Source organism: Agelaius phoeniceus, chromosome 6 (genome assembly GCF_051311805.1).
Source record: "Agelaius phoeniceus isolate bAgePho1 chromosome 6, bAgePho1.hap1, whole genome shotgun sequence".
Taxonomy (NCBI): domain Eukaryota; kingdom Metazoa; phylum Chordata; class Aves; order Passeriformes; family Icteridae; genus Agelaius; species Agelaius phoeniceus.
In genome coordinates this window covers 52,399,902-52,413,045 of record NC_135270.1, presented here as the reverse complement: position 1 = coordinate 52,413,045, position 13,144 = coordinate 52,399,902, and the positions used below count along the sequence as shown (strand labels likewise).

The window sequence follows — 13,144 nt, the reverse complement described above, 5'->3', positions numbered from 1 at the left end:
ACATGTAAACATATAAATCCATATAAACATATGGAGTCATGATTAGGAGTACATATGGTTTATGTGATGAACAGACATATTATTTTTCATACATATACACACATATGCACATAAAATATTTTCTAGAATCAAGTAATACAATTGCAGGGAACACAAATTTAAAGTACACTTACAAATAATCTCTGTGTATGTAAATACATAGTAATATGGTCTAACGAACTTTATATCTGCTGAAGAATAGCTCAGCTCCTGTTTGAGTGCTGAAGAACCTCCCCTGCACTGAATAGCATGATGACAATTTTCTGTGTCCAAGCAACATCAAGGACTATGGAGAAATGCATTTGTGTTTGCAATAAATTAGAGTGATGTTAATTGTTTTCACCCCCAAGCATCACTTCCATTATAAGCTCGTGTACTATCTTGTCCAGAATAATAGGAGTAAACAAAGATAGCATGTACTTAAAAAAATGTTTATTTCTTCCTTAAAAATATTTATACATAGATTCTTTTTCTTTTTATACAGTCATAACAGTAAGTTTAAAACTCAAGTTTAAACATCAGGATTTCAAAACCACAAATGTATTGACTTCAAAATTAAGCTCAAGCTATCTGTCACACCTTTCCCTGGAACTCTCAGAAGGCATTTTACAGTATCCTAAGCTGATAATAGACCTTCCATTTTCAGAAGAAGCAGTCCCACCTGCCCTGTGACCTTCCCCCTTCTTGTGCATAGAAGCTGTTTTGCCTTGAACTACAGTATTACTTCTCTAACCCTACATTGATCAGGTCAGGGAGCTAAACCAGTTCAAAAAAGTGGGAAAAAACATCTCAGGAAGATGGAATAGATATTAACTGATCTGAACATCATCATCTGTTAAATAGTATGTCCTCAGCTTTTGGTGAGGAAAAGAGGAAACAGTCTCCTCCTGACAGAGGAGGTTTAGATTAGATAATAGAAAAAACTTCTTCAGCCAGAGGGTTGTCAGGCATTGGAACAGGCTGCCCAGGGAAGTGGTGGAATCACCATCCTTGGAGGTATTTAAAAGATTTGCAGATGTGGTACTGTGGGACATGGTTTAGTGGTGGACTTGGCTCTACTGGGTTAAAGCTTAGACTCAATGATTTTAAAGTTCTTTTCCAACCTAAATGATTCTATGATTCTGTGATAAACTGTGGTCTAAGAAAGCTGCATTGAAAAGATGAATAAAAAGAACAATAATTTTCTTAAATTTAGGTGCTTGCTCAAAGCAGAATGGGACTGGATGAGCACCAGAAGATTGACACAAAAGGGTTAAAAATTTGTCTCCAGGGCTGAGGGAGAGAGTAGGACCATTTCTTTGCTCAACAGCTAACCACAAAACCCTCTTAGCTGCATTATGAAAGCATAAACACGGAGGTCATAGAAGAAAAGACAACAGTCTCTCTCCTGCTTACAACACATCCCAACAGAATTTCACAGTCCATACTCTGGCTTATTTCCTAAGCCTCTGACAGACTAACAGGAGAGAGACATCCTAAAAAGTAACTCTGGTTGTTATTGCCAGATCTTGATTTCTCCAGCCCAATCACATGTTGCAAGGAGCGATGGCAAGACTGGGTGAAATGTTGCACTCACACAAGCTTCTTTATGTGCAGACAGAGTGCGAATAATCCTTGAAGTATGATAGTTGTAGAAAAACACTTTGCCATCTGAACTTCCTGTCACCAAAAGTGTTCCATCTGGAGAAAATTCACAGCCCACTGCAAATCCTTCCACCTGTGAAAAACAATAACAGAGTAACTCTTGATGCTGATTAGAAAAGTTCATTGAGGTATACTGAAAATTAGTATAGTACAAAACCCGCATGTCTTTAAATAAATATACACTAAAGATTTCTCCAGGTCTTTACTAAGACACAGCTATATCAAAAACTTTTTTAATCAAGACATTAAGCATTCATAAAGTCTTCTAATAACTATTCCATTCAGAGTGCATATGACTCAAAATAGACTGGCACATGGGAAAGCAAATGAAGCCAATTAATATCTATCACTGATTTATAATAAAACACTAATAGCAGACATATTAAAAAGTAGAGGTGCTATGCTATCAATCTTCCTTTTAAACTTGGATACTGAGTTCCTGATGGGGAAGGATACCTTGTGTCCTTCATATCTTTTCTTTTTGTTGATTCGGTAGGGTCGCTGGGCAGAAAACAGAGCCAGGTAGTTCCCGTTGGTCTGAGCAACAAACACAGACTCCTTTGGGTGCAGGCTCAGACTTGGGCAAGTGTAACGCTCCTGAAAAGGATTTTAAAGGAAGTTTTGTTGTTTCAAACAGAAGATTAGTTCAAATGATTCAAGTTATCTCTTGACATATTTGAGAGCCCATGAAGGACAAGGTAAGGACAAGTTATCTCCATATATACATTATATAAAGATACTTAAATCACTACAAACCTTACATCAGGACAAATGCTAAATCAAACCTCTACCTTGTTTTCCTAGATATTGACCAAAATCCCCTACCCATCTGAGCCATAATTATACTGCAGAACAGCTGCAGAAAGGTAATTCCAACCAGATGGGCCTCCATCATCCTCTTCCTGCCCAAGGAAACACAAAGTTTGGATGTGGAATTGAATCTTCTTCTCCCATATCCCTTCCTCCACAGCCATACTGTGCTTTCCATGTTACTTTGTACGGTTCTCAAATCCTCCATCCTTCCAGTTCTGGCCAGACTGACAGGAACAGAAAACATCTGATTGAAACAGACACCTTTCCCCATCCCACTCTTATAAAAAAGAAGAAGAAAAAAATAAAGGATCATTATTAGCCTCCTCATGACAGTGATGTGGGCTGCTGCTGGCTGCAAACTCATAAATATCTGCAGTAATTAGTAAGACTTGGCTTTACTGTACAGTTCCTATTTAAGACTGAATTAAGATTACTTTCAAAACCCTGCATGGTGACTCCCTCAGAAATCAACTGCTCTCACAAGGCTTCCACCAGGTCCAAACCACTTCTAATTTCAGCCTGACCAAAAGACTGCTGACTTTTGATGCCATGAGAGCTTGTGCTGTAGGATCCATCTGCATGTGAAGAACACCAGGATAACAGTGACCATGGACACCAGGGGCTGTGTGATAGAGAAGGAAGAACATCAGATTGGTTTTGTTTTGTGATTTGGAAGTGAAGGACTGGGAAGGAAGTTCTGGGTACTGTAAAGTATTGGGCACAGTGCAACTGTGTGTTTCTGCAGAGAAACTGGTCTGGAAGTGTGGGACTAGAAAGCACAACACAACCTGCAGGAGCATGCTGCTGTCATGCTGGGTATGTTTTAGCAATGGGTTATTTTAGAGCTGCTAACTATTCATTTGTTAATGCAGACAAGCAATACAAGTCCTGTGGGGATTTAATCTGTTTGGAGAGCTGTGGGTTTCACTCCCACCTCAAAGGTTTCAAAGGTGAAATTCAGAAAAGTGAAGCAGAGCTTGCAAAGTCATCACCACATTTTGTTTATTCACAGTGCAGAAAGGTAGGGGTGGAGGGGGAGAAAGTCCATTTCAGAGATGCTGTAGTCATGTTTGTTTGCTACTCCTTGATGCTGAATCTTTCTGGTCTGTAATTTATACATTCACCGTTATTTCTTTTTTCCTTTCCTATTGTCTATCCAAGATACTGACAGATCCAGTATTGTACAAAGACACAATTCTGGAAATTAAACACTAAAAAATCCCATTAAATCATCAACTATGTGCTCTTGTCAGCAGAGTACTGCTCATTTCAGCCAAAAAGCATCTATATACAATCCAATCATATTATATTACATAGGATATTAGACTTGGGTTTTCAAAAAAGACCCAGAGAGTTGAAATTTTCTATTAACTGCTTTGGTAATCTCCTTTGAAGCTGTCAGCCTTTCTAGACAATTTAGTCCATTAAATGTCTTGCTTGGTTAGATGACTGCGAAATACTGCACCTGCACTGATAAATGCAAATTTTGCCTCTGTGATTAGTCTGTATTAGGTATCTATATGCACATATCAGGTTGCTATTACTTTGTGAATATTAAACTCAATTTGTCAATAGCCCTCAGTGCAGTTGATGACAAATGTATGAAAAAGTGTGGGCAAAGAAACATTGCACTATAGCAGCTACTGCCATGCACCACTGGCAAACCACAATGACACTGCAGAGTCCTTGCCTAAATATAGCTTAGATGTCAATGAATTAGCACTGAAATGTAAATATTTTAAACACAAGGAGACCTCTCAGTCTTCAAGGTTATTTTTTAATAACAATTAAGTGTTAATTGTGAAAACAAAGAAAGTCATCAACTTGCATGAAAGGCATCTTCTACATCACAAGACCTTATTGAAAATCAAATGCTTTTTTTACTCCACTGACAAGTATGAAATATCAAATCATGACGTGAACAACAAGAGTTGTTGATCTTACATGAAAGATCTGATTGGAGATTTTTGCAGCACTCTGGAAGTCCCAGGCAACGATGGTGCGATCGGCTGAGTCCCGGCTCACTGCGTCTGTGCTGGTAAGAAATTCTCTTCCTTCAGGGAGGAAGAGTATATCCAAAGTCTGCTGTACTGCAGCTCTGTACACTCTCAACACCTAGTGGACAAAAGAGTTTGTTATTTTTTTGGCAGATTAGAACATGATAACCCATGTTTTCCCTCTTTGTATAAATAATTATCTCCATTAAATTATATATTGTTTTTAAACATCAAAAGGTAACTCAGTTTAAAATGTTGACATACTAGTGTTTTTAAATAGCTTGGTCAATGAATATAAAGAATCAATATACAGGAAAATTAAATTATTTATTTTTAAAAGCATCAGTTTGTACAATTTATATATTATATATACGTAAGAGTCTGTTGTGAATTACCAAGGAACTAGAGTAAGATCCAGAAAGAGCCTCAGACAACACAATGTGAAGCTGGGTCTACACAAACTTCCTTTAATATTATGAATTCTTCTGGATTCCATAAAAGAAGCAAAAGAATCCTTGGCAGCAAGCTGTCCCACTCAGTGAGCCAGGTTTAAAATGAAGGACTCAGGGAGTTTGGGGTGTCCAAAGTGGCAACACTAAACACATCATTGCAACCCCTGGGGACAAGCCAGGACAACCAGAGCAGCAACAAACGTTCCTTAGCTGCCTCCCAAGATGAAAACCAGCAGAGCAACCACCTCAGCTGTCTGCACACCAACACACACAGCCTGGGAGCAACCAGGAGGAGCTGAAGCTGTGTGCCCAGCCAGAAAGTGAAAGGGACCTGAGGATCCTCATGGACAACAAGCTCAACAGGAGTGAACAGCAAAGAAATCCAGCTGGGTGCTGGGGCACATCAACAAGGGCATCACTAGCAGAGATTGTCATTGTCCCACTCTTGTCAGCTCTTTTCGAGTCACACCTGGGACATTGTGTTCAGTTTTGCCCATGCTACACAAAAGACATGGGGACAGGCTGAAGAGAGACCAGAGAAGGGCAGTGAAGATGCTCAAAAGCCTGGGAAGCTGCTACATAAGGAAAGGCAGAAAGACCTGGGCTTGCTCAGCCTTGAGAAAAAAAGGTTTAGGGGAGACCAAGTTACAGTATTAAAGGGTGGCTACAAAATTGATGGAAACTCCCTTCTTACAAAGAGTTATGTGGAAAAGAGGAGGGGTAATTGGTGCAAGTTTCACCTGGGGAGATTTTGATTGTACAGAAAAAGTGGGTTAGATCCATGCAGAAATGGGTATCAGCCACAGGATTTTGAATATTTTAACAGTCTGTAAGCTGGATCTTAAAAAGTAAGATATTTAAAATTATTCTAAGAAACACATGAACAATTTGAATGTCCTTTCTTTCCATCTTTCTTCATGATATTCTGTATCTATGTTGTCTGATTTGAATTTTGCAAATCAATACTTTTGCTTTCTTTTTTCTCTGATTGCCTCCAGTGAAGAGAAACTTCAAGGCAAGTGGCCAGATCAAAGCAAACCATCTCTCTGAATATGGTGATCCTTGAAACTAGGACATGGGAAGACTCCTAGTTATTAATATCTGAATCTCTCTCTCTCCAAGATAGCTAAAAACATAGCTGCCTGCATTTCCAAAGTGTATTCAGAGGTTAGTCCTTCTTCTAATGTCACTAGAATACCAATAGAGTGGAGAAAGTGCTTGAAGCATTATCCTGAAGTGACTCCCAGCTTTGTGAGGCATTTCAGTGCCTACCTGGTACCCCTTATATCCCTAGTGATTACTGACTTCAGGGCCCAGACCATTTGCAGATACACTTTTTAAATAACCACCAGACAAACAATTTTCAGGTGTCACAGTGAAATATCCTAAATTTTGCCCCTATTTTGCACTTTCACCAATAAAAGAAAAATCATGTCAAGTACCAAACACAGCATGAGAACTTCTTGATTTCTTGCCTCCAAAATCTATGACTGTTGGGGAAATGTTCAGAAAGCTGATCCTGCTTTAGGGTGGATCTACTTGTGGATGTCCTGAGGTCCCTTCCAGCTCTGCTTCCTGTGATCTCAGCATGTAGAAGGATGGCAGCACAGCTGCTCCAGTTGCTTTTCACAGGTTTTGCAAAATACACAGTTTAGACACATCATGTTTGCATTTGGTGCAGAACCTTAGCCATGCAAGCACCCTACAGACCCTGTAATAACAGCAACAAGATGCAAACCTGCACACTCAAAACCTGCACATTTCTCAGCAATCTGCCTGCTTTTTTAAGATAGTGAATATACAAATGTGTTTCTTGCTCTCATCAGATTTTACAGCCTGAGAATCTGCATAATATACAAAGCAATTAAACTTTGTAAAGCCAAAAGGGATATTTCCATATTTATATCCTCCACTTTCTCTATGGAGAAATCACCATGCATATTTCTTCACACAGTTATAAAAGGAAGTCTATAGTTCATTAGTAAAGTAGAAAATGAAGCTATTTTGTAGAAGCAAAAATGAAAAATAAAACCCCAAACTGAAAAAAAAAAAAAAAAAACCACAAAATATAATAGCTGCCTGGAATGAGAAATGGAAAACCATACAGAAACCTGACAGCTGTAGGAGCTGCAGGAGAAGAATGAAGTCAAATTGAGGGGAGTGGACACAAAGGCAGAATCACCCTGACAGACTGAGGAGGCAGCTCCTTAGCAGCAGGCACCTTCTCAGAAGTGACAAGTCCAACCAGAGAGTCAGCAGGAGCAAGAGCATGGAGCAGCACAAGTGTAGAAACAAAGGCCAGTTAGTGCTGGGAGATGAAGAACTACAAAATAAAGCAATAAATGACAACAAACTTCCACATGGATATTCATGGTAGTGATTTTTAATATTTTCTTATTTTAAAGGTGAAAATCACAGACATATTGTTTACATCTTCATCATCTAAAAAAGGCCCCAAACTTTGAAATGTGAAATGTGGGTACATATCCAGCCATATGTTGTGTCTGGCATTGTAAAGGGTTTAGGTTTTGGACTTGCTTTTAACAGTTTTTGGAGCAACAGACACCTCTTGGTAAGGAAAAAGAAGATACTGTGAAGTGGCAATGTGCAAATACTTTTAATGTTTGCTGAAAACCTGTTGGGCTCTTACAAAAACTGCTACTATCAATTTAAACATTCACCACTAATCATTAAACAATATTTGTTTGTCTGTTATTTAATAGAATATTTAACCAAATTACCTGTGTACCTTTCCTTTGCAACAGGAAATTGCCTATCAAAATAAGCACAAAATACCTTCTTTTTCTAGATGTTTGATACATACCTCAGAAAAACTATGCTATTTTATCTTCAAACCACACAGTAGGAACTGACTCAGGGAACAGTAAATTAACACTTTGAATAGCACCTGGGAATTTGATATACATAGTATTTCAATTGCCCCATAAAGACAACTTTCAAAAATAACTAATTGCAACATCCCTGCTCAGGAAAGTACTCATAATTAAACCTGCTTTGTTCCACCTTAGGCAATTAATTCATGACATGCCTGAGGAACTTGTCTGGGGAAAGCACAGGTTTGCCTACCCTGCTGGCTGTAGTTTGTTAATAACAACTTCTGCTCTTTTCCTACTTGCAGATTTATCACCTATCAGCACTGGAAAACTACAGTTCATTTCTTCAATCTAAGAATTTTATGGACATAAAATAATTCATTTCAAAGGAAGGCCTAATCCTTTCTGGTGTCAACACAATCCAACATAACAACGAAACTTCTTCAATAATGCAGGAGCTCATGGCTGCAGGAATTCAAAAAGAAAGGTAATTTAAGCAAATTAAATCAGTTTCAAACAGATTATTATGGTTCTGATGATTTGAAAAGCAAGCTGTGATGCTGAATTCAAGGCATATATTTAGATGGGAGTTCTATAATACTTCTCTCCATTAAGCACATACCATGCACATACTGGCATTCTGTCAAGAAATCTCAAAGACTCCACATGAGCAATTCAGATATTTGCCCCAAGCCTGTGTTGGTCACTTGTATGCTGTGTGCAATGCACTTTACAAAAAGCACCTCAAATTTTATGCTAGTGATGAGAAAGAAATGTGCTTTTATATCCATTGTCCTGGGCCATCAGGAGAGGAGGTCTCAAAACAAATCTAACAGGACTACAGGCAATATGGCTGGTTACCAGGAAACCCCTTTGCAGTGAGATCCATGGCTTCCAACCTCTAAAATGTGGCATATTTTTTCTTTCATTTCTTGTCCTATCTTTTTACATTGTATGATTTGGCATGGACCTGCCTCTTCCTACTGACATGCTGGGTAATTAGTTCAATGGAAGACTGATTAAATTTCCTCTATGAAAAGTACTACACCATTAACAGTAACAAAAAGTACATTTCAACATAAAGAAAAGCTGACTCTTTCACAAAATAGAAGGGGTTTCTATCTATTGTAGTGCAAACCATTTGTGTCAATCTATTGTATTTCTCTTCATAAAGTTAAAAAACACTATTTGTCTTTACTATTTAAATTTTTCCCATTTGTAGCTGCTCTGCTTTCAGAAATAAAGCTCAACATTATCAACAGATCTTGAGAATAATTAAAAGGAAAGAATGACTTTTTAAGATGAAGAAGTGGTTAACTTTAATCTGATATTAATCTCTAAGATTTCGGATTTGAACAATGTACACTGGCTTTTTTAAAGTCAATGTTAGATCACTTGAAAAGGCACAAGAATCTTGTGATGGAAATCATCAACCATTTATAAGAAAAAAAGTTATTTTCCCATCAGATTTTTTAATTTAAACTTATCTCCCCATTTCAAATAGGATAAGAAGTGAAATCCACATATAGGAAAGATACAGAATGGCTTTTCTGTGAGGAACTCACAGAAAGCTTTTAGTACAACATCAAGGAATTCTTAGTACATAAATGAGATGACTGAGGGGAATCTGAATGAATTGGAAATAAAGTCTGAGCAGCATGGAGAAGGAGAGTGGTTTCCTCCATTATAAGACTTCAGACAGCAAATGAGCAGAAGGCAGCTTCAAAATGCAGAGAATGAGATGCTTCTTCAAACACCACATATCTGAACTGAGGTCCTTGCTACAGGAAGTTGCAGATGTAAAAAGATTAAGAAAAACAATCCAGAGTGTGAAAACTCAAAGTGATCCAAGAAGGACAAAGAGGCAGGAAGCCCCCAGACTGTAAGTTAGAGAGGCCTAGGTGACCATTGCTGGGAATTGTGATAAAGATGTTTGCTGTGCTTTTCTATTCTCGTTCTTCCCAAGTGCATTGGTCACTGCTGGGGGTGTAAAACATGCCTAGAAATGGACTGGAACTGGAACAGTGATTCCCTGACAGCCTCTAACATGAACACTCCCACTCCAAAAGAAGGAATGCTTCATTCCTGGCTCATCTGAGTCCCCCTGGCAGCACAGGAGTGATGTCCTGCACAGACAGGTGTAGGATTTTCATCTGCAATGCCATCATATGAGGCTTCCAAATAAACACAGCAGACTGCTTACCTGTGCCACAGACACATAACACATGCCTTCACACTCAGAAAGGATCCCTGAATGGTAACAATTAAAATCAAATGCCACTGTGCAATACCCCCACCATACTTCTTTGAACATTTGTCCATGGATTCAAGAAGGATTTCTCTGAGAAGAATAACTTGAGTTTTCTAAAGCACTGCATAAATCATCTTATTTTAATTACCTTGTTCTTCCTAATATCACCAGTACATGACAATGTATTGGCTGTTTCTATAGAAACCAGAAGTGCAAGCAGCACCACCAGTTTCTACAGCCTTTTTTCATATTTATATGCTATCCAGAGACAAATTCATTAGGGTCTCCTAAATACATGCTACTTAAAATGACTGCATCTCATCTGAAAGAAATTGCAATAGAATGTTTCCAAGGAAACAAATGCAGTGCATTTGAACCTATTAATTTTTTAACTGTGCTTTAACAGCTTGGGCTTATTTCTTTATAAACTCAAGTATGGAGAAATAGCTCACCAACATAAAAAGCATCTCTTCAGTTTTTTTCTTCTAAGCATAAAGTTGTAGATGATAGTTGCAATTTTGTAGCTAAGTAATGTTCAGAGTAATAAACAAAGATGGGGGAGGGAAAAAAACCTGTTGTTTCTCTGCCTTGAACTCTGCTGTTAATAAAAATTTTACAGTTCATTTCAAGACTCATTTTAAAAGCTTCAAATAGGAGCTTCCATCATTTTTTGCTAGTTAATTTGTTCTGTATCTTATAAGATCTCAATTTTTTAAATGGTAAATTCTGTGTAAATCTTCACATCTGTTTTCCTTAAATTTGCCTTGACTTTACACTAATCTTTTTTCAAACTTTCCATGACAAAATTTTGTTATTAATTCCAAATAGTTGAACCTTTCTATTTCTTTGTACTCTTTCAATTTCTAGTAAGTTGTTGCCATTTTTCCTGTGTAATATTCTATTGCCTTTTTTTTATTGATTGTGCTAGCACAAGACTTTCTGCAACACAAATAACATATTTTGTCTCCATTTAATGTCATGCCTGAAGCACTTCATTAAATTCCTCCAAGCCAGTTTCCTTTTTTGAGACATCCCTTTTAGCTACTTTTCTTATTATACAGTACCTAGGTTAATTCCTGCCTTCCCCAGGTTCTCTTATTGCTCTATCCAAGTCCAACATTATAAAGTGACATCAAGTAAACTTCACACAATCAACCTTCCCTTAAATAAAACAATATTTTAAAATATCTTTTATTTTTACATCTGTAACTAACCTTTTATTCAAAGTCTGCTCTGTGGCTGTCCAGTCATATTTTACTGGGTCTCCTCTACCTGATGCCCTTCCTCTCTTTCCCTCCTTGTTTAACATAATCAGTGGATTTGCATTTATGGAGGTCTAAGAGCTTCAAATAATGCTTTAGGATCAGAGCCATAGCCCTGTCACCTTCCACTTATTCCCTCTCCAGATTATGTGTGGTGCTTCATCAGGACTTGCTGTTCTGGCAGTGATCACAAATAGCTCTTGCCAAAGCTCCAACAAACCTCACCAGCTTGTGACACTGGACACGTGAGCATCAACAGACAAGAGATCAAAGAGAGACTATATCCAACAGCTGGGTAAATTATTCCTCTAGTTTCATAAAGTCCAAAAAAATGTTGTTAGTGATCTCCACTCACCAAGTCCCCCACATTTCTGTATGGACACAGTAAGGAGCCAGTTCCTGAATGCTTAAAAAACATTAAGTAGCATCAAAGCAGAATATGAATAAAAGGTAAAATATGCAAATCTCAAAAATAATAAATGGATACATTTAGAAACTTTAATGATTACATTTAGATGTAAGCTTTGACTGCTGTACATCCTTTCACCAGAGCTAACAGCACCCCTGCTCTACGCCAGGCAAGCCTTGCTGACACATGTAAATACATTGTTCAATGCAGTTTGACCATTCACCATATAATGAACTTCAGCTCCTTTAAAAGTATTATCAGTTTTAGACAGCTACAGTAGTAGTCTTCCTCTGATAGTACATCTGTGTAAGCTTAGAAGCCCAAATTAAAAAGCAAAAAAAAACATCTGTAGTCATATTTACTTTGATGAACACAATAAGGTCCTTATTGCTGGGTTAAAGGATACAAGTCTCAACCTTTTCTTCACTTTGGTATTTCAAGGAATACTAAAATTTCAGGTAGAATAAGTGGTTGGAATAGATACTGTATCCTCTCTGAAAAGCTAATGTAGATCAGCCAAAATGAAGGGTGACTGTGCTGGCTTGTGCTGAACATCTTACAAAATTCTTCCACAGCTCAGAGAAAGGAAATACTTCTAAAATACATAACTACTTTAAGGTCTTGGGGTTAGTGCACATTTCTTTTTGCAGGGTTTTATGGGGTTTATCTAGGTTCAGCTCCAAGGTCCAAAGATCCCATGGGGGCTGTTCAATATGATGCTCCCTCCTTGGTTGACATTACAGATTGTTTTATTTTTTAAAACACAGCACCTCACTTCCAGGTTTTCTGGTCTTTTTATAAAACCTCTATAAACATTCTCCAAATTTTTCATAAGTTTAATCAATCTGTTATACAATAATATAAAATCTCCAGAATAATCTCTTTACCAGAGAGACAAAACTGGGTTTAATACAAACAGAAAGTAATACCACTACAATAAATCTCCACAGGCTATTCAGCTGCCGCTTGTATTTATTTTTTTTCAGGCTTTGATTACTTGTGTCTCTAATTTTGAGATGCTGTATACTTTACATTTCAGTGAGAGGTTAACAAGCTGTCCCATCCATTTATTTCTCTGAAGTATATTGTTTAGTTCTATCTTAAAGATTTAAACTCCCTTATTGTTCTTTCAGTCTTTGTCTTAATACCCAATGCTACATTTGAAATTATTTTGCCTATTTGCTCAACAGAACAGGGATAGCAATAAGTATCTTTCAACATACCCCTTCTTTTTTTTTTTTTTTAAATACCTGCCTCTCTAATTAATGGCCTACTGCACATTTCTGTCATGGTTTAAACCCAGCCAGCAACTAAGGACCACACAAGCACTCACCCACTTCCCCTGTACCATGAGTGAACTGTCAAACTGAATTGAAAAGATTCTTTTATCCATGTCAGCAATGTTTACATTGTGTAAAACAGGGATGCTATTAGTTCCCCTAA

The 13,144-nt window shown here is 37.7% G+C and overlaps 1 protein-coding gene across 3 annotated transcripts in view; it reads right to left on the bottom strand.

The window, feature by feature from the left end:
- Positions 1-454: 454 nt before the first annotated feature.
- Positions 455-13,144, bottom strand: part of WDR25 (WD repeat domain 25) — a 59,378-nt gene continuing 46,688 nt past the window's right edge. For all 3 annotated transcript variants that reach the window (XM_054634858.2, XM_077180694.1, XM_077180693.1), the window contains exons 5-7: positions 4,441-4,611; positions 2,140-2,280; positions 455-1,756 (exon numbers count right to left, since the gene is read on the bottom strand). In XM_054634858.2, coding sequence (XP_054490833.1) covers positions 1,535-1,756; positions 2,140-2,280; positions 4,441-4,611 — 534 coding nt within the window. In that variant the 3' untranslated portion in view covers positions 455-1,534. The remainder of the gene's footprint in view (positions 1,757-2,139; positions 2,281-4,440; positions 4,612-13,144) is intronic.